Raw genomic sequence first — 22,230 nt, 5'->3', positions numbered from 1 at the left:
AATTGTGATCCATAAAAAGGGTCTCTAAGTGATTTTAGATGGTATTCTGAAAACACTAGGTCAATGTTTTATAGTGTCCCAGACGATTAAGGAAATTTTGTCGGGTGTCACCAGGAAGGAATCTCAAAGAAAAGAGAGACTATTACATCTGAATTGTTGTGCATTACAAATTAGAACACTTAAAGATCTAATGGGATGCAGAAGATTCAGAAGAGGACAGGGAAGGGATCAAGGTAGTCAGTGAAATAGCAGGGAGATTATAACAGGCCAGAGTAAAAAGATGAGGATTTGTAGCCAGGAGTGCTAAGGCAGCATGGCCCAAACACATCGCATCAGGAAGGAGCTCATGGTGAACTCAACCTTGTTTTCTAGGGACATTACTGGAAGGGAGTGGAAGATGATTTTTGAGAATTGAAAGGAAGTACTAATTATATAACACTGCTTGTGGGAGATAAATGGGAATATTTTTGGAAAACATTGAAGGAGGGGCAAGATAGGGAAAGGGGATTAAGAGGTATACACTACTAGGTATAAAATAAATAAGATAGAAGGATATAACGTACAGCACAGGGAATATAACCAGTTATTTTATAATAATTTTAAATAGAGTATATGTTACAAAATATCAATTACTATGTTGTATACCTGAAACTAATATAACATTGTAAATCAATTATGACAAAAAATTCTATCAAATAAACTGTCCCCCCCCCCAAAAAAAATCAAGAGGTTTAAATATATTTATGAATGCCCAATTGCCTGATCTGTAATGGAGTGTAAGCTTTTTTTTTTTTGTAATAGAATGTAAGCTTTTTGAGGGCAGGAGCCTTTTCCTTCTCTTGACCGTGCATAGCCCAGTGGTGTCAATTAGCAGTGTTCAGTATATCCTCAGAGAGTTTTAAAAGCTGGAGAAGGATGGGCTGTAATGTTAACAGCAGATCACTGCCTGCTGGGCAGCGAAGAGGGAGCAAGAATGGGAGAAAAAAGACCTTAAGGTGGCTGTTGTGTGGCTGGAATGACGGTTGGGACTAAGAGGGTGTGACCGAAATTAAGAAGAGGTAGATTGCAAATAGATTTTGGATGAAGGGCTGATAGGAATTGCTCATGGCCTGGGTGGGTGTGGGATGCCACCTGAGGCCTCTATTATCTCTTTTTTTTCCTTGTAGTTGTTTATTTTATATTTTTATTGGAGTATAGTTACTTTATAATATGTTAGTTTCTGCTGTACAATGAAGTGAATCAGTTGTGTGTGTGTGTGTGTGTATCTATCTCCACTCTTTAGATTTATTTCCCATTTGGTGGTGATGGTGGTTTAATCACTAAGTTGGGTCCAAGTCTTTGTGACCCCATAGACTGTAGCCTACCAGGTTCCTCTGTCCGTAGGATTTCCCAGGCAAGAATACTGAAGTGGGTGGCCATTCCCTTCTCCAGGGCATCTTCCTGACCCAGGGATCAAACCCTGGTATCCTACACTGCAGGCGGATTCTTAACCAAGTGAGCCAGCAGGGAACCATACAGTATGTCTCTTAATCTGTTCTGGGGTCAGTTGGTGGTGCTACCCAGAGGAAAACATTCTTTATGAAGTTCAGCTAATTGTGCAGGATAGTGATGTAGAATATACATTTTTGTTAAAAATATTTAAAAACAATTCAATGGCTTTTATTATATTCAGAATTGGGCATCCATCATGACTATCTCATTTTAGAATATTTTTATTACCCCACAGCCATCACCTACCCCTCTGCCTCTTATCCCCCTAGCCTCTGGCTATCACTAATCTGCTTTCTGTCTTTATGGATTTGCCTATTTTGTCCATTCCATATAAAAGGAATCATGGTTCTTTGTGGCTGGCTTCTTTTAACTTAGCATACATTTTCAAGGTCCATCTAGGTTGTAGCATGTATTGGTACTTCATTCCTTTTTATTGCTGATAACAGTTCTTATATCAAAATACAAAATTTTATCCATTTATCATTAATGGACATTTGGGTTGCTTCTACTTTTGGATGTTATAAATAATGCTTCTGTGAACATTTGTTGATAAGTTTTTGTGTAGACCTATATTTTTATTTATTAATACCTTGGGTGTATACCTCGGGATGCAATTGCAGGGTCATACGGTAGTTCTGTTTAAACATTTGAGGACCTGCCAAATTATTTTCCAAAGTGGCTGTACCATTTTACATTCTCATCAGAACATGTTTTTCAAGAGAGCTAGAAATATCTTACAGCATTAAGCAAATAGTGAATAGTTGTGAGAGGCCTGTGTCCAGGATCAGTGGGGTTTGGGAGAAAGGAGAGAATCTGCCCTCCCTGGTGGTTAGTTGGTGCCAAGCTGGACATCACAGATTTGCTCCTAATGGCTGGTCTGGCACAGAACATCTAGGCATGTCCCCATCCAAGGTCACATTTGCACCAGATTAGGAAATGGAGCCATGCTGCTTGCATTCCATTCAGTGCCCTTGACCACATGTCATTGTATGATGAGTGAAGGATATTGGATATCTTGGTGTAAATTTGTTAGGAGTAAAACATACCATTTGGGTAAATCCTAGGTATTCCTGTTGCTAATTTCACCCTTGTAAATTGTTCACCTTATACTTTTCACTCCACTTGCTAAGAGACAGAAATTGTTAAATCTGACTTTTATGCTTGGATTTACAAACTGGATTTAGGTCTTTGGTATCTTGTGTCATTGTTAATACTGCAAATTCCAGGCCAGGACAAAACCTAGCTAGACCCAGGGGGAAAGTGCTAGAGTCAGGAAACTAGCATCTTGCTCTTATGGTAACTAAGCTGTTTGAATTTTCTTGACTTAAGTTGTATTTATTAATAAACTTTAAGATTCATTTTACAAAAGTTGCTGTTCTCAAACTGTTTTATGTATTATATCTGCATTTATCTTATAGGTAACCATTGCTTGTGATGCAGTTCTCAGCTCAAAATCTCCATACAGAAAGCAGGACCCAGATACATGGGAGAATGAATTGCCAGTGTCGAAATATGCCAATAACCTTACCCAGTTGGACAATGGAGTCAGAATTCCTCCAAGGTGAGAGTCAGCAAAATGGAACTTTACCGCCTAAAACTGGCCAAAGGATTATTTATTTTTCTACCTCTCCACTGAATTAGCAATTATATATGTTATTATCAGTTGCCTTTTATAAAAATAAGCTCAAAAATTCTCTCTGGAATTATCTATATCTTTGTAGTAGACGCTGACCGTGGCCAGTCCCCACCCCGGAGCCCAGCCCATCCCCACCCTAAGGCATATGATTGCAGACACCTGCAGCTCTTTCTTAGGGGCTTTCTCTATCTGCCAGAGCCAGGTTGGCTGGTGCATGGGACAGTCAGAAACACTGCGGAGTCATGCTCCCTCCTGTCCTGAAACGGCCCCCAACCAGGGGCTGTGGAGTGGAAGGATGAATACCTAGACCCCCACCCTCAAGTAGGATAACCATCTCCTTGAGTTCCGCAGCTGGTTTGAGCCCCACTGGCCCAGGGGGTCATCTGCTTGTTGACAGTCTCCAGCCTGGCTGCCTACCCTTTCAGTCTGTCTTCCCTCAACTCCCTTAGAGTGCTTCCTGGGATCACCTCCCTGACAAGCCATTTGCATTCAGATCTTTGTCTACCTCTAGGGGGACCCAGCTACAAAGACTTACAACAGTCTTTGGTTATCACCTTTTGGCTGGAATGCTCTTTAGGCTTCATTGGCACCTCCTGTAATCAGAGGCAGGTGTCTTTCCAGAGGCAGGAGCTAGAGGGAAAGAGCAGGTGGATTCAGAATGTGTCCTATCTGTGTGGACCCTGGCTGTGCTGCCCTCTGCTCTGTGTGGTCTTAGGGAAGGCTCTGTACCCTCTGTTGTTCTCTTTGTTAGTGGGGATGGTAATAATGCTGAAGAGTGTTTATTAGAATTGCATGGTAAGACTTCTGAAAAGCCCTTGCCCCATACCTGGCATTTAACCTTCATTTAAGTTGTTAATGCAAAGAAAGAGGAAAACAATAGAAAGGGAAAGACTACAGATCTCTTCAAGAGATTTGGAGAGATCCAGGGATCATTTCATGCAAGGATGGACACGATAAAGGACAGAAACAGTAAGGACCTAACAGAAGCAGAAGAGATTAAGAAGAGATGGCAAGAATACACAGAAGAAGTATACAAAAAAGGTCTTAATGACTCGAATCATCACAATGATGTGGTCACTCACCTGGAGCCAGACATCCTGGAGTCTGAAGTCAAGTGGGCCTTAGGAAGCATTACTAGGAATGAAACCTAGTGGAGGTGACAGAATTTCAGCTCAGCTATTTCAGATCCTAAGAGATGATGCTGTTAAAGTGCTGCACTCAATATGTCAGCAAATTTGGAAAACTCAGCAATGGCCACAGGACTGGAAAAAGTCAGTTTTCATTCCAATCCCAAAGAAGGGCAATGCCAAAGTACATTCAAACTACTGTACAATTGTGCTCATCTCACATGCTAGCAAGGTTATCCTCAAAAATCCTTCAAGCTAGGCTTCAGTAGTACGTGAACCAAGGACTTCCAGATGTACAAGCTGGGTTTTGAAGAGACAGAGTAACCAGAGATCAAATTGCCAACATCTGTTGGATCATAGAAAAAAGAAAGAGAATTCCAGAAAAACATCTGCTTCATTGACTTTGCGAAAGCCTTTGACCTTGTGGATCACAACGAACTGTGGAAAATTCTTAAAGAGTTTTTATCTAGGAATAGAGTTCCTATCTAGGAATACCAGACCACCTTACCTGCCTCCTGAGAAATCTGTATGCAGGTCACAAAGCAACAGTTAGAACTGGACATGGAACAGTTGACTGGTTCCAAATTGGGAAAGGAGTACATCAAGGAGTATATTGTCATCCTACTTATTTAACTTGTATGCAGAGTACATCGTGCAAAATGCCAGACTGGATGAAGCACAAGCTGGAATCAAGATTGCCGGGAGAAATATCAATAACCTCGGATATGCAGATGACACCACCCTTATGGCAGAAAGTGAAGAGGAACTTAGCCTCTTGAAGAGGGTGAAAGAGGAGGGTGAAAAAGCTGGCTTGAAACAACATTAGACAAACTAAGATCATAGCATCCGGTCCTATTCAGTTCAGTTCAGTTCAGTAGCTCAGTCGTGTCCGACTCTTTGCGACCCCATGAATCGCAGCACGCCAGGCCTCCCTGTCCGTCACCAACTCCCGGAGTTCACTCAGACTCACGTCCATTGAGTCAGTGATGCCATCTAGCCATCTCATCCTCTGTCGTCCCCTTCTCCTCCTGCCCCCAATCCGTCCCAGCATCAGAGTCTTTTCCAATGAGCCAACTCTTTGCCATTACTTCATGACAAATAGAAGGGGAAAAAGTGGAAACAGTGACATTTTCTTTTCTTGGGCTCCAAAATCTGTGGATGGTGACTGCAGCCATGGAATTAAAAGACACTTGATCCTTGGAAGAAAAGTTATGACAAGCCTACACAGCATATTAAAAAGTAAAGACATCATTTTACCAACAAATGTCCATATAGTCAAAGCTATAATTGTGTACAGATGTGAGACTTGGGATCATAAAGAAGGCTGAGTGCCAAAGAATTGATGCTTTCGACCTGTGGTGCTGAAGAAGATTCTTCAGTTCTTTGGACTGCAAGACGACCAACGCTCCTCAAGGAAATTAACCCTGAGTATTCATTGGAAGGACTGATGCTGAAGCTCCAATCTTTGGCCACCTAATGCAAAGAGCTGACTCATTGGAAAAGACCCTGATGCTGGGATTGAAGGCAAAAGGAGAACAGGGGCACAGAGGATGAGATGGTTAGATAACATCACCAACTCAATGAACATGAACTTGAGCAAACTCTGGGAGATAGTGGTGGACAAAGGAGCCTGGCCTGCTACACCCATGAGGTCACAAAGCGTTGGACACGACCTAGAGACTGAATAATAACAACAACAATGAAGTGGATTCCTTTCTACTTAGATTGTCAGTGTAGTAGAGTTTTGTTTAAACTAGTAGTGAAGCATTACTACTAGTGGTTGATGCTTTAGAACCTCAGCTGTTTATACACATGGGATCTTTCATAATTTACACTCACTCAGGCTTTACTGTCTCTCATGTAAGAAATTTTAAGGAAATGGCCTCTTTTCCTATCCTCGGATTCTGTGTCAGTTTTCTAAGGTAGAAGAGCTCTCTTGGAGGACCTGGCCCCGTGTGAGTGCTCCTTCTGCTCTGGAATGGGTCTCTGCTATTCCACTGACCATCTCCTGCGACCCTGCTCCCCCCCAACCTGAGACACCCCTTTTTCTTAGATGTTGGTTTTCTCATCATGCCTTGTGCTGTGGCTGTGCTAACTGTCCTCTGATGACTTCACAGTGGTTGGAAGTGTGCCAGGTGCGACCTTCGGGAGAACCTCTGGTTGAACCTGACCGATGGCTCCGTGCTGTGTGGGAAGTGGTTCTTTGACAGCTCTGGGGGCAACGGGCATGCGTTGGAGCATTACAGAGACACAGGCTACCCTCTCGCTGTGAAACTGGGGACCATCACTCCGGATGGGGCCGGTGAGTGTGCCTTTACCAACTCAGGCACCTGCAGTGGCTCCCTCTTGGTTTAACCAGTGCATTCATCTCTGGGATTGGAGGCCATAAGCTCGGGACTAAGACAGCCCAGGCGTGAATCCTGATTCTACCTCTTATTAGCTGTGAGATCTTGGGTCAGCCTCCGGTTCCTCATCTTGAGGATAATCATGGTATTTCCCTCATAGATTTGTCAAGGTGCATAATCATTTAGCCCGGTGCCCACAGTAGAGTCTTGGTAAAAGTTTTTTGCTTTTGTATCTTTCTGTATGTTCCTTGGCTAATGGCTCAGTGGGAAAGAATCCACCTGCCAGTGCAGGAGACGCAGGTTCGATTGCTGGGTCAGGAAGATCCCCTGGAGAAGGAAATGGCAACCCACTCCAGTATTCTTGCCTGGGAAATCCCACAGACAGAAGAGTCTGGTGGGCTCCACTCTACAGGGTCACAAAAGAGTTGGACACGACTGAGCGACCAAAAAACAAAGAGGACAGAAGGAGGAATCAGGACTTGTGAAGTAAATGTGCATAATCAAACTCACCATTGGAATAGTAGGGGTTTGAAAGCCTAGAGTCCATTAGGGGGATTAGTGTCATTATGGAGTAGATGGTTGTTCAAGATACGGGGTGTTCAGACCCCTTGACATCAGTGGGCAGTGATTGCGTCCAGTGCAGCAGAGGGTTAGAACTGGTTCCTACTGATCCTTTGTGTGTTCTCACACTGTGTTAGCTTTTAGCCATGTTTGTACAGTTAATTCCTTCCACCATTGGGTGAGGGAACAGAGAACTTATATCAGGACTGATAATGAGAAAATTAAATACAGAGCTGTGGTCATAAGAACCCATCATCTCAGGTCACTGACAGCATTTATGAAGCACCGACCTGGACCCATACTCAGGTCAGTCTTCTCCATCTGTCCAGGTGTTAAGTCTCTTTCTTCTCTGCTTTAAGGTAAGATGATTTTTTTTAGGACAAATATAGACATTTGTCTTTTCTTCTCTGTTATCTTTCTGTGACTGAATTTTGTTTGTTGATGTTGTTTTTAGTTGTGTCTCTTTGCCACCCCATGGACTGTAGTCTGCCAGTTGGATTTGGGGTGACATGGCTCTGTTGAATGGTATACGTGGTAATCATCACAGTCCTTGTAGGGGCTCCAGAGAGAAGGGATCATAACATAGGTATTCTATTGGGTACAACTGTAAGGGGAGGATAATTCAGATGTTTCTACTTTTAGTGCTATTTTAAAGATGCAGGACCTTTTTGAAAAATTGAAGTATAGTTGATTTACAGTGTTCGTTTCGGGTATACAGCAAAGTGATTCGTTTTTTTTCAGATTCTTTTCTATTATAGGTTATTATAATACATTGAATATAGTTTCCTGCACTATACAGTGGTCCTTATTGCTGATCTATTTTATATATAGTAGATTGTATCTGTTAATCCCAAACTTGTATCTGTTAACCAAAGCAAACTTTGGTAACCATAAATTTGTTTTCTGTGTCTGTGAGTCTGTTTCTGTTTGGAAATAAGTTCGTTTGTATCATCTTTTTAGATCCCATACACAATGATGGGTGATATTTCTCTTTCTCTTTCTGGCCTACTTTACTTGGTATGGTAATCTAGGTCCATCCATGTCGCTGCAGATGGCAGTATTTCATTCTGTTTATGGTGAAGTTATATTATGTAGTGCTTTGAGATTAGTTATTAGAAGTCCAGCTCTCAGAACATCCTATTCAAGACTAAAATTATTTATGTATGGGACTTTGTTCTAAAATTTCAGTTGAGCTCTGTCTTATTCATCTTTGAGTTCCATACAAAAATCTTATACTAGGCATGGATACTTTGGTTAAATGAACCAACTAGTCTATAAGTTTTTAAATAATTGTATTCTATTTAAATATATGCTAATAATAAAGGCAACAAAGGTCCATCTAGTCAAGGCTATGGTTTCTCCTGTGGTCATGTATGGATGTGAGAGTTGGACTCTGAAGGAGGCTGAGTGCCGAAGAATTGATGCTTTTGAACTGTGGTGTTGGAGAAGACTCTTGAGAGTCCCTTGGACTGCAAGGAGATCCAACCAGTCCATTCTGAAGGAGATCAGCCCTGGGATTTCTTTGGAAGGAATGATGCTAAAGCTGAAACTCCAGTACTTTGGCCACCTCATGTGAAGAGTTGACTCATTAGAAAAGACTCTGATGCTGGGAGGGGTTGGGGGCGGGAGAAGAAGGGGACGACAGAGGATGAGATGGCTGTATGGCATCACTGACTCGATGGACATCTGAGTGAATCTGAGTGAACTCCGGGAGTTGGTGAGGGACAGGGAGACCTGGCGTGCTGCTATTCATGGGGTAGCAGAGTCGGACATGACTGAGCGACTGAACTGAACTGAATAAAGGCAAGGATTAATTCTGTTCTCTAAGAATCTTTTCCAGGAGCTTTTTTTTTTTTTTTTTTAAGCATGAAACTTATTTTCAAACTGTGATTTAGAGTTCATCTAAAGTTTCTTTCCTTTAACCTCAGACAGGAAAGTTTTATATTAGCCGTTTGATAATATGGGAAGCAGATATTCAGTGTAACATATTTAGAAAGCAGAGAAAAATTTAGAGAAATAAAAAAACATGGAGTTTTAAAAATAAAAATCGGGAGTAATACCACTCCCTGGACAAACTGCTCTGCTTCTAATAATTTGAGTGTATCCTTTCAGTCTTTTTTCTTTTTTAAAGCCTTGATCAGTTCTCATACAAATACACATACATAGCCTGCATTTTTACAAAAATTGAATCACACTGTGTAAAGTTTTATTCCCTATTTTCTCTATTTAACATTATATTTTCTATGTCATTAAACATTCTTCAGTATCCCCTGTTAGTTCCACAAATCATTTCACTATTCCCCTGTTCCGTTTAGTTCAGTAGCTCAGTTGTGTCTGGCTCTTTGCGACCCCATGGACCGCAGCACACCAGGCTTCCCTGTCCATCACCAAGCTTGCTCAAATTCATGTCCATTGAGTTAGTGATGTCATCCAACCATCTCATCCTCTGTCATCCCCTTCTCCTTCTGCCTTCAATCTTGCCCAGCATCAGGGTCTTTTCCAATGAGTCATCAGATGGCCAAAGTATTGGAGTTTCAGCTTCAGCATCAGTCCTTCCAATGAATGTTCAGGACTGATTTCCTTTAGATTGACTGGTTTGATTTCCTTGCAGTCCAAGGGACTCTCAAGAGTCTTCTCCAACACCACAGTTCAAAAGCATCAATTATTCTTGTTTCCCTGTAAGATGTTACCGTTTTGCTTTTCTGATGAGCATCTTTGTATATATGCAAGTCTTTGGGTGTTTGTCTAATGATTTTTTCTTTTAAGGACACGTTCCTGTGGACAAAGGGTTGAACCTTTAAATTTAATTTTCAGTTGCCGAGTTTCTCTTTTAAATAACTGTAGTAATTCATATGCCCTCCTGAAATGTATGAGAATACCTATTCCAACAAATCTTTGACAACTTTTCATATTCAGAATATTTAAAAACCTTGGCTAATCTGTTATCTTGTTTTAACTTGCTTTATAGTGAGGCTGAACTTTTTCATAGTATTCTTGGCTATTTGTAGTTCTTTTTCTGAGTTTCTTAGGGAGATTTTCTAGTAGGTGTGGGTGTTTTCCTTACTGGCTTTTAAAAACTTCTTAACCATTAAGAATATTAACCCATTATCTGCCATTATTAAGTTTTTGTTTTTCTTGTAGGGGAGGGTGAACTTTCAAGATTTTCCTTATCACGTAATTGAGAGTATTTGAATAAATGCTACTTTTCAACCATAGAAAACATAAAACATTGGCAAAAACAATGTGAAACATTCAGCTATGATGAAGGTTCTTGAATTCACTTAGCTGAGAAAATGTTCAGTTTTTGAAAATAGATCAGGATTTGATTCCTGTTTATCTTATGCAGAGTTGGTTTTAATGCAAATAATTATTTTCAGTCTAATTATCATATTAGTTTATTTGTTGTTGCTGCTGCTGTTGTTCAGTCGCCAAGTCGTGTCTGACTATTTGCAACCGTGTGGATTGTAGCACGCCAGGCTTCCCTGTCCTCCACTATCTCCTGAAGTTTGCCCAAGATATTAGTTTATGAGATGTATTAATTCTATTTTTGTACTTTTTAAATCTGTTTAATAGATTGCTAGGTGTAGCTTAATATTTATTTAAAAGCCAAATAAATTAACAAAAATGTGAAGTTTCTTTAAATGTCTGAGAATGGGCTTTGTGGATATTGAGGCCCAGGAGGGCAGGGTTCCTTCTGTCCGGGGCAGGGTGGCTGCCTCCTTATGAAGGTACTTCTGTTGAGAGCCCATCTTCCATACTTGGTAGGCTCACTGAGGAGCTAATTCAACTCACAAGAGCCAGAATCTTAAAGTCAGGGAGTTTATTTTTTAGTTTCTAATGAGAACCACAACTGCTTGTAAGTGGGATGTTTATGTCAACTCGACCAGTACATTCCTTCCCTGTGGGAAGCTGAATTATATTTAGACTATTGCTTAGTGAACATGGAATCCAAGCAGGTTGTGAACTCAGATACTTAATGGTGGTATGATCCAATCATCCTGGTTTCCTTCTCCCCAACAAGGATATACCTGTTCAGTGAGAAACTCCTACTCATCTTGACATCTCAGTCTAGAATTAGTTCTTCCAGGAAGCTGTGATCCCCCAGTCATGGCCATTGTGGTGGCTGGGTAATAAAAGTGGGCCCCCTATCAAATTCCACTCTGGTTCCATGGGTACAGCAGGAAACAAAATAAGAAACAGATCACTGTACAAACAAATGAAGAGCTCTCCTCTGTGGGAGGAGACATTCTTTGGCAGATTGAGGTTGAGGTTGGTGGGAAGGGAATTAAAAAGGTTGGAGGCAGGCAAGGGTGTTTTTTTCTTTCATCATGGAAATTAGTTTACCTAAGAAGAAGCCTCACAGCCTTGGTGATTGCAGAAGGGTCTTCTGAGATGGCCATGGTGAAACAAATCAGTGTCATTTTGGCGGGGAGGGCTCTGAAGAGCCCTGGTACTATAGTCCTTTCTGTCTCAGTGCAGAGAAGAATTCAGTGACAGTAAAGTGGTAGATAAGAAGCGGGTGGGCAAGAACTGCTGTGTCCCGAGAACTTAGTGGGCTGCAGTTTTGTAATCAAAGGAAAAGTAGGGAGGGAGAGAAGATCTTTATCTTTCTTGAATAGATATCATGTTTTCATCATCAGTTCCTCCCCCAGGTAGGGCCAGGAAGCTTACTTGTCCCTGTATGGTCAGGCCAGGATTGTCATATAGAATTTTGGAAAAATGTTTTCAAGTTTTAGTACAATGAGGGTTTTTCATTTTGAAAAGTCACCTTTCCATAAACAATTATTTTTGTGTGTGTGCACAGAACTTGTTCTAGGGATCATTAATTTACTGAGTTCATTGGGTAGGATTTTGGGACTCAGGCCACCGTTGTTTTATTGTTTTGGGGCATGTCCCTTGCTTCTGTTGCATGGGTTTTTTGGTAAGCAAGCCTGATTGGTTTTGTGGTTAAGCAAACCTGCTTTCTTGAGTAATCATTAACATATGGGGGTCTCCCATATTTTTTACTTAAAATCCTCCGGTGGGACTAACTATTTCATCATCACTTTTGTCCCATCATTCTGTTCCTATCAGTGGCAGCTGTGAAATCACCTATCCCCCTGACTCTGCCCAGCTCAGCAGCATCTCAAGGTGGCTTTTCTTACTTGGTCATCTTCAACCCTGACCTGGGCATCAGTCCAAGAATTTGGAATCAAGGATTGACTACTTCATTTTAGTTTTGACCTGGCTTGTACCCCTCTGTGTGCTTCTTTGCTGCTCTACTGTGGCACTTTTCATAAGACAGCAGACCCTGAACAACAGAGTTGTTGTTCACTATCATATCTCTAGCATCCAGCAAAGTCCCTCACACATAGTGGGTGTCAGTAAGTATTTGTGGAGTAAACAGATGGAGGAAGACAGACACACTAATACAATTTGTTCCTCTGATTTACCCTTTTTTCTTTTTCTTCGTGTCTCTTTTACTGACATCTCTTTCCTCTTACTTGCTTTCGTTTCCTGACCACAGTCAAGATTCTGTTTGGTCTGGGCCTTATGCTGTCTAAGGTGATAGTACACACCTCTGACCTCATTCATTTTGTGTTTGGCTTTCTAGATCAATTGCTGGGGCATTCTCTTGCTTCTCCTCTTTTCCTGTCTGTGGAAGGTGCTCTGTGGGCACAAATATAAACTCATGGTGAAGAGAGACAGTTTGGGTGAACAGATCACACTTACTCTGGAGAGAACCTTTCCTCTGTGGCTTATGACTTGGTGTTTCACCAACAGTTCTGTTTTTTCTCTCCATTTGAGCTGTGAGAACAGAGCAGTGAAGCCAGCTTCTAAGGTTTCATTAGTCTTTCTAAAACACCAGAGCTTCTTGAAGTATATCTTTACCTCTCTCTCCTTTCTTGTGTGGGGATCTGCAGGCAAGGTCTGGACTTCTGCCACTTTCTGGGGCTAAGAAAGAGAGCTGAAAGTCACATGAGTAGACCACAGCCAAGAAGACATCTGTGGAGGTCCATTATACCAAACCAGCATTCTTACAAGGCTATTTGAAACAGTAACGTTTCAACTTATGAGGGCAGGGGCCTCGCTTATCTTATTTCTTATTGTATCCTCAGTATCCGTACATATTTGGTATTCAGTATTTATTTGTTGACTACAGTGAATGAATGAATGAGTCAGTGAATCCATATGAATGAACAAGGGTGACCAGTGGTACACTACTTCTAATAGCATACCATCCGATAGAAATATTTGTAATATTTGTAATCTTTGGCAATTAGTTGCAAAACATTTTTTCAATCAAAATATAATAAATTTGGAAAAATATTAATAGAAAAACAAAAAACAAAGAAACCTCATTAGAGATAAGAAATTATTACCACTTTTATATATAATTCCTTACAGATTCTTAGTCTTGGTCTCAGTCTTAGCCTCCATGTTTATAAGTTTTCCTTCATTACTTTTGAAACTTAATACACATACTATTTTATTTATTTTTAAAAAAAATTTTATCGAGGTATAGTTGGTTTACAATGTTGTGTTAATTTCTGGTGTTTAGAAGAATTTTTGATTCAGTTGTACATATATGTATATACTTATTCTTTTCCATTATGGTTTATCACTGGTTATTGATTATAGTTTCCTCAGTGCACATACTATTTTCTAATGTGCTCATCACATCAATTCATGCTGGAAATTTTTTTTCCCCTTTAAATATTACCTTTATTTATGAATTCATAAAGGGATTTATGAATATCCATTTATTCATTCATTGACTCATATGGGTCAAGGCTGGGTTGCAGATTGAAGTAAAAGTTACATATAGTAAGTGGAACCTTTTAATATTTTAGGTAATGAATTTTTAAAATATATAACTCCCTAATCATTACCTTCACTATAAAGAGAGTGAACATTTCCATATCCTCACAAAATTCCTTTGTGATCTTTCTTAGTAAAACTTTTTATTCCTAGGCAGCCAGAGATCTTCTTTCTGTCATTTTAATTCAGTAAATCTTTTCTTAAATCTTTTCGCTTCTATGGATCTCTCTACACTCTCCATGGCTTCATTTGTCATTTAACTTGAAACAATGACTAGTTACTTCTAAAGTAAGTGTAGTTACTTATGAAACTCTGCTTAGGCTATTCCTAGAAGGATCTTGCCTGGAGAATCCCAGGGACGGGGGAGTCTGGTGGGCTGCTGTCTGTGGGGTCACACAGAGTCGGACATGACTGAAGCGACTTAGCAGGAGGATCTTTCTGTGAACTTTCTGTTTCTTAGCTTCTGGTTTTTAAGTCAAGGTTGGAGTTAGAGAGATTAATACTTGTCAGGCTGTGCTTATTTGCTGCAGTAGTTTCTGAGTTAAGACTTGAGTTTGCTAAGCTGAAGATGGAGATAAAGTAAATTTCCTAATGAAAAATGTGTAAGGATTTTCAGTCCCCAAGTCTTCTTCAAATATTTTTTTCTACTACTATGTGTCACTTATAAATTCTTCATGATTGCCAAGTTTAAGGATCACAGTTCAATTTTAGATTTCTTGTGTGTTACTCACTAAACTGTTTTTGTCATTGGGGTAAGTAACTGTTGTGTCTGACTAAATCATGTCATATTTTGGGAGCAGTTAATGACTGGAGATAGGAAATGTTAATTTCTCATGCAGGCAGGAGGCTAATAGCTTAAGAACCATAGAATTTTATGTGATTTTCACTTATTTCAAAATCCTAGACCAGTGCCAATGGCACATTTCTATCAATCTTGTAATTTTCTCTTCAGGCTCTGATAAGTAGAAGCTTAAAGTCTTTAAGTCTTCAAAACTATCTCACTGTTGTTCAGTAGCTCAGTCGTGTCTGACTCTTTGTGACCCCATGGACTACAGCACGCCAGGCTTCCCTGTCCTTCACCATCTTCCAGAGCTTGCTCAAACTCATGTCCATTGAGTTGGTGATGCCGTCCAACCATCTTGTCATCTGTCATCTCTTTTTCCTTCTGCCTTCAGTCTTTTCCAGCATCAGGGTCTTTTCTAATGAGTCAGCTCTTTGCATCAGGTGGCCAAAGTATTGGAACTTTAGCATCAGTCCTTTCAGTGAATATTCAGGATTGATTTCCTTTAGGATTGACTGGTTGGATCTCCTTACAAGTCCAAGGGACTCTCAAGAGTCTTCTCCAAGACCACAGTTCAAAAGAATTAATATTCTTTGATGCTCAGCTTTCTTTATGGTCCAACTCTCACATCCATACATGATTACTGGAAAAACCATAACTTTGACTATAGGAACCTTTGTTGGCCAAGTAATATCTCTGCTTTTTAATATGCTGTCTAGGTTTGCCATAGCTTTTCTTCCAAGGAGCAAGTGTTGTTTAATTTCATGGCTGCAGTCACCATCTGCAGTGATTTTGAAGCTCAAGAAAATAAAGTCTGTCACTGTTTCCATTGTTTCCCCGTGTTTGCCATGAAATGATGGGACCAGATGCCATGATCTTCATTTTTTGAATGTTGAGTTTTAAGCCAGCTTTTTCACTCTTCTCTTTCACTTTCATCGAGTCTCTTTAGTCTCTTTGCTTTCTGCCATAAGGGGGTATCATCTGTATATCTGAGGTTATTATTTCTCCCAGCAATCTTGATTCCAGTTTGTGCTTCATCCAGCCCAGCATTTCGCCTGATGTATTCTGCAAATAAGCAGGGTGACAATATACAGCCTTGAGGTACTCCTTTCCCAATTTGGAACCAGTCTGTTGTTCCATGTCCAGTTCTGTTGCTTCTTGACCGGCGTACAGGTTTCTCAGGAGGCAGGTAAAGTGAAAGTGAAAGCTGCTCAGTCGTGTCCGACTCTTTGCGACCCCATGCACTATACAGTCTATGGAATTCTCCAGGCCAGAATACTGGAGTGGGTATCCTTTCCCTTCTCCAGGGGATCTTCCCAACCCAGGGATCGAACCCAGGTCTCCCACATTGCAGGCGGATTCTTTACCAACTGAGCTATCAGGGAAGCCCTAGGAGGTAGGTCAGGTGATCTGCTATTCCCATCTCTTGAAGAATTTTCCAGTTTGTTGTGATACACACTGTCAAAGGCTTTGGCATAGTCGATGAAGCAGAAGTAGATGTTTTTCTGGAACTCTTTTGCTTTTTCTATGACCCAACGGGTATTGGAAATTTAATCTCTGGTTCCTCTGCCTTATCTAAATCCAGCTTGAACATCTGGAAATTCTCAGTTCATCTACTGTTGAAGCCTTGCTTGGAGAATTTTGAACATTACTTTGCTCTCATGTGAGATGAGTACAGGTGTGCGGTAGTTTGAACATTCTTTGTTAAACTAGAAATTCTCACTAGTTTAAATAATGACCAAATTTAAAGTGCATGGGAAGCATCGTTTCTACCTTCTAGCTAATATTTGAGTGGTACTTGACTGTCACGTGTTGTAGATTGAAGATATAGTTGATGTAGTTGTTTCAAGTTCAAGGAATTTTATTGTTTTTTTAAATATTTAAACATTTGGGAATTTTTTTTCTTAATTGGCCTTGGGATTTTATCTTTTGTGTTTACTTTTGAGTGCACTGAATTATAATTCTAAATAATTATATTTAGAAAAGAATATAGATGAAGGCTTCTATCCATAAGTTGAAATAGATGCCTAGGGAAGAGGGATAGAAGAGAAAGCTATACAATGTTTAATCTGTTAATAATAGAAAGACTTGACTTTTTTTGGGTGGCAATGAGTCTCCATGTATCTGGGTTTGGGTCAGAGGGTCCCCGTAGTTCCTATATATCACTTTTTTTTTTTTCTCCTCCTGGTATTGTTCCAGAGAGCAGGAAACTCCTTGAACAATCTTATCTTTTGTTGCTGTAAAGAATAATATCTTTATATCTATTTTCACATTTTGTTTTTCCAATTTTAGAGTGAAGAAATTGTGGGGTTTTTTGTTTTTATTTTGTTTTTGTTTTTTGGCTGAACCATGTGGGATCCTAGTTCCCTAGCCGGGTATTGAACCTGTGCCCCCTGCATTGGAAGTGCAGAGTCTTAACCACTGGACCATCACCAAAGTCCCAAAATTTTGGTTTGTTTTTTGTCTCTCCCTTCCTGTTAAGGGCCTCGGATGGTGCCTCACTGAGTCTTGGTCTCCTAAGAAATCTGAGTAGAAAGGACTGGGCCAGGAGTCAGACTACCTGGGTTTGGGCCACATGTGGGGTTTGAGACAAAGGATTTAACTTTTTTAAGTCTCATTTCCTCATGTGCAAAATGGGCCTGAAAACGTTTCCCTCTTCCCTGTTGCACTGCCATGTGAGGACAGGTAAGGCGGTGGTTTGGGTAGCTTTTGAAAGCGCTACACAGTACTTCTTAAACTTTACTGTGTGCATGGGGATCTCATTAAAATGCAGGTTCTTGTTCGGTATGTCTGGGTGGAGCCCGAGATTCTGCGTTTCTAATGAGCTTTCAGGCATTGCTGTTGCTTTGAAATCATACCCTACACTTGGAGAAGCTGGGTTCAGGCTGAAGCCTTATGTGGTTAGGTGGGAGATGAGGGTCCTGAGGAGAGAGACGGCCCCCTTCAGCACACAGCTTCCCAACACCAGAGCCCCGGGAGTGGGTTACAGACCAGGCTGTCAACGTGCTGGTTTCTCGGATCCTGGGCTGGGTGCAGCCTCCTGAGTTACCCCGCTATACCAGACGCATCATCGTCTTCCCTGTGCTGCAGGGTGGGCACGTTTGGGGTGCACTGCAGTCTTCAGAGACCCCTCACCAGCTCTCTGAGGTGTGAACACTGGGGAGGAGGGGACAAGGGGGCAGATGGAGGTGGAAGGTCGTGTGGTGGTAGCTCTGAGACTACAAGGTTTCCATGGGCAGAATTTCGTTTTGTCCTGGACCTCACACCACAGTCCAGCCATTTAGACAGCCCGAGGTCCTGTTTCTCTGTTCTTCACTGGTTCCCCCTGAGGGTGGCAGGCAGTGTCACCGTCTCCTCCTTCCCACTTTCCTCCTCCTGAACTTATAAACATGCCACTGGGATTAGAACAGTTAGTGTTAGGCATTTGCATTTGTCTAGTTTTAAATTATTTTAGCTTTAGACACTGTCTTCTTTTTCTTGTTTCAGAAATCCTTTATAAAATTACTTTCTGAAATGTCAAAAGGATTGATATATAGATATATTTACAAAAATACCCATTGGTTACGCTTATTGTTTATCATCTGTCTTCCCCCCAGTTGAAACTCACGAGTTTTTTGTGTGTTCATTGATGTATCCCAAGCCCAGTGCATAGGAGGAGGTTGGTGGGTGCATGTTGAATATTGAATAACTTGATTGCAGGTCTCAGTGCTTATTTTCTTTTCACCTTCTAGATGTTTATTCTTTCCAAGAAGAGGAAGCTGTTTTGGACCCTCATTTGGCCAAGCACTTAGCACATTTTGGAATTGACATGCTTCATATGCATGGGGTGAGAAGGATGTCCTTTTGTCTCTATTCCCACCTTACAGGGAAACTGTTTGCTTTATTTATATAATTCCTATCACATGCATCTTCATTTTATAGGTTTTAGGTTTTAATGTTTGCATTTACTTCTCAAACTTAATTAGCATTTTCTTTTGGTTATCAGTGTACTTAGAGTTTTAAAATTTTATAATAAACATGGCACCTCATCAAGTACCATTTTGTTTTAGTTGGAGTTTACTTGCAAAATTTTTGTCTCCTATGATGGAGAGCTGCATGAATCATTTTTTGTTCACTAAAGGCTGAAGGTATGGGGAGATGACCTTTAAAATGATTTGTGACCAACATCCCTTTAATTAATTTCAGGAAGGGAAGGAGAGCTTGTTGGGGGTGTGTGGAAAGAGTAAACCAGTAGATTATTTATTGTTGATGGAAACCCTGTGCCTCATTTTATATTGTGTTTTCAGGCTGGTGTTGTGGCTGTGTAATATTTGACCCTATGAGGAGCCAGTTAAATGTGCATGTTTTGCTTTAGCCCAGGCCATCTCCCTTTCCTCACATTCTCCGTCTAATTCCTCTGTCTCACTCATGTCACTTTTTAATTTATTTTCTCTGCTCTTCTTTAAACCTCCCTCCTACGTTGAGCTTCTCCCGAGCCCCGTGGTTTTACTCCACTTTCCTCTCCAATTGTCTTGCTTTTTGTCTGCTGTGTTGTGTTGTATCTGCCTTTTTTTTTATTGATTCCTGTTTGTCTTCTTCCTCCTCCTATCCCCTTTCCCCTTGGTCTTTGTCTCTTTTATTGTTAAATCTTTTAAATGTGGTCATTTATTAAATTATGGAAAGCTATACCTAACATAAAGCTTACTATTTCAACAATTTTTAAGCATACAGTTTTGTGGCACAAAGTCCATTTGCCTTGTGCAACCATCACTATCTCAGTCGCTTTTAATGAGGTTGTTTATTTCTCTGTTTAATTGAGGGGAAAGGCAGAAACCTCTGTTGCTGTTAGAAATAATTTGTGGGATGTGATCTTGGAATGACAGTCATCGTCAAAGTTGTATTTCTTCACTGATCTTGCCCCAGACAGAGAATGGGCTCCAGGACAACGACATCAAGCCGCGGGTCAGCGAGTGGGAGGTGATCCAGGAGACGGGGACAAAGCTGAAGCCCATGTACGGCCCAGGGTACACAGGGCTCAAGAACCTGGGCAATAGCTGCTATCTCAGCTCTGTGATGCAGGCCATCTTCAGCATCCCAGAATTCCAGAGAGCGTAAGTGTCCCGTGCAGACCTGGGCATACAGACTGCCCCACGTCTCCTCTGTGCCTGCTCAGGCAGTGTGTACCAGGGAAGCCCTTCCTCACCGATGGCAGGACATTTCACGTTTGTGCTGTGACTTCCCACATGAAGGCGGGTGAGAACCCTTGAGGTGTTACAGGGATCACATGAGATAAGGAGAGGTTTGTAAACTGAAAAAGCTCCTACAGGGATTTGTCACATTAATAATGGCTTCTGTTTTTAACCTGGAGAAGGAAATGGCAATTCTCTCCAGTCCTCTTGCCTGGAAAATCCCATGGATGGAGGATCCTGGTAGGCTACAGTCCATGGGATTGCAAAGAGTTGGGCATGACTGAGCCACTTCACTTTCACTTCACTTTCTGCTTTTAAACCTGCAACCTCTATGCCGAAAATACTGTAATCATTAATCTTCACAGCAAACCTGCCTTATCTCTCCCTCTACATGCAGTAGGAGAGGTTCGCCGATTTCTTTGGGCAATGGTGAGTGAGTGGAGTTTCTTAGAGAATTTAGGTTTTTTGCTGCTCAAACTGTGGTTTGTAGATGGTGCTGGTCCTTGGACTGCTGAATATGGACTTGTAATGGGATAGGTATGGCAACTGAGAGTGGGCATTGAGAAATTATAGTAATTTGACTTTGCCATTTTTTATAACTGGCATTTCATTTTTCAAATACAGCTGACCCTTGAACAACTTGAGTCTGAACTGCACAGGTCCACTTATATGTGGATTTTTTTTCAGTAAATACGTATTACAGTACTGTTGGGTTGACCAAAATGTTCATTCGTGTTTTTCTAAACCATCTTATAGAAAAACCCTAATGAACTTTTTGCCAACCCAATACATGATCGGCTGTTGGTTGAAACCACGGTTGTGAAGGAACTGTGAATTCTAAGGATGGACTGTAAAGTTATGCATGGAATTCCAATTGTGCGGAAGGTTGTTGTCTCTAACTCTCGTTCGGGGTTGAAGTCTAATTTATTTTTTTTGTATTTTTAAGGATTTCATCTATATGATTTGAAATCAACAAACAAGCTGGCCCTTCACCATAGATAACTGGGAGGCACTGCTTGAGGGCAGCTCCTAACTATGCCTGTACAGGCTGCCTGCTTCCTCCCTTGGCCAGGGAAGGAAGGGCTGTGTCTCTGGGTGTTGTCTTCCTTAAAGTGTGCTTAGCACAGGGAGCCACAGAGACCAGCAGCTGTAGGTCATGGGCAGCTGCTGTCTAAGTTTAGGAAATAATATGTAGTGTTTCCCAGAGCAGGTAGGTTTCGACCTTGGTTCAAGTATGGAAGAGGACACACATGTGCTAAGACAAACTGATGGGCAGACAGCACACTAGGAACAGCACAGGGCAATTTTGTACCCACATGGAATTGAATGCTAATGATTTTAATAGTGGTTGTGTGTTTAGTTGAGTTCAACTCTGCGACCCCATGGACTGTAGCCCACCAGGTTCCTCTATCCATGGAGTTCTCCAGGCAAGAATACTGCAATGGGTTGCCATTCCCTCACCCAGGGGATCTTCCTGACCCAGGGATTGAACCCGTATCTTCTGTGTCTCTGGCATTGCAAGTGGATTTTTTTACCATTGAGCCATCAGGGAAGAAGCCCTTAATGGTGATTATTAAAAGTATATCAAATATTCTTTTCCTTCCTCTCTTGATACTTAAAATCTTACCTCTTCTTACTGTTTCTGGCTTTGGAAATTTATGGTCAGCTGTCCATGTCAGGTTTTCATTTTTTCATCCAGCCAATAAAGAGTGGGTTCTGCTCTGCTCAGCAGGGCGCTGGGTGTGGGGGGTTCAGTGGTAAATAAGACCTGGTGCCCAGCCCCACTTGGGGAAACAGACCTTAAATAAATGTAGACCGTCCCTGATTTAAGATTCTTCAACTTAAACTTGACGATGATGTAAAAGTGCTGTGTATTCAGTAGAAACTGTACTTTGAATTTTGCATTTTGCTTTTGGCTAGTTTTCCTGGGCTAGTGACAGATGGTACATACTCTTGTGATGTTGGGCAGGCAGCAGCCATAGCTGCTGTACCTGGTCAGGTACAAGACCCTGAGGGTAAACAACCATCACAACCATTTTGTACCCAGATAGCCTTTCTGTTCTGCACTTTCAGTACAGTATTCAGTAAGCTACAGCAGATAATCAACACTTTATTATCAAGTAGCCTTCAAGTAATTAGATGATTTAGCCAACTGTAGCTAATGTAAGTGTTCTGAGCATGTTTAAGGTAGGCTAGATTAAGCTTCAGTGTTTGGTAGGTTAGGCATTATGAATGCATTTTTTTTTATATTTTAAAATAAAATTTTTATTTTATTTTTAAAAATATGAATGAATGTCCATAATACCCTAAAATTTGAAAA

The 22,230-nt window shown here is 41.0% G+C and overlaps 1 protein-coding gene across 2 annotated transcripts in view; it reads left to right on the top strand.

Moving 5' to 3' along the window:
• The window catches only part of USP13 (ubiquitin specific peptidase 13), a 130,933-nt gene that overhangs the window by 44,131 nt on the left and 64,572 nt on the right, over positions 1–22,230 (top strand). For both annotated transcript variants that reach the window (XM_070372944.1, XM_070372947.1), the window contains exons 5-8: positions 2,910–3,052; positions 6,372–6,556; positions 18,474–18,568; positions 19,645–19,832. In XM_070372944.1, the coding sequence (XP_070229045.1) occupies positions 2,910–3,052; positions 6,372–6,556; positions 18,474–18,568; positions 19,645–19,832 (611 nt within the window). The remainder of the gene's footprint in view (positions 1–2,909; positions 3,053–6,371; positions 6,557–18,473; positions 18,569–19,644; positions 19,833–22,230) is intronic.

The sequence above is a fragment of the Bos mutus genome, chromosome 1 (assembly GCF_027580195.1).
Source record: "Bos mutus isolate GX-2022 chromosome 1, NWIPB_WYAK_1.1, whole genome shotgun sequence".
NCBI lineage: Eukaryota > Metazoa > Chordata > Mammalia > Artiodactyla > Bovidae > Bos > Bos mutus.
This window is presented reverse-complemented; position numbering and strand designations above follow the sequence as displayed.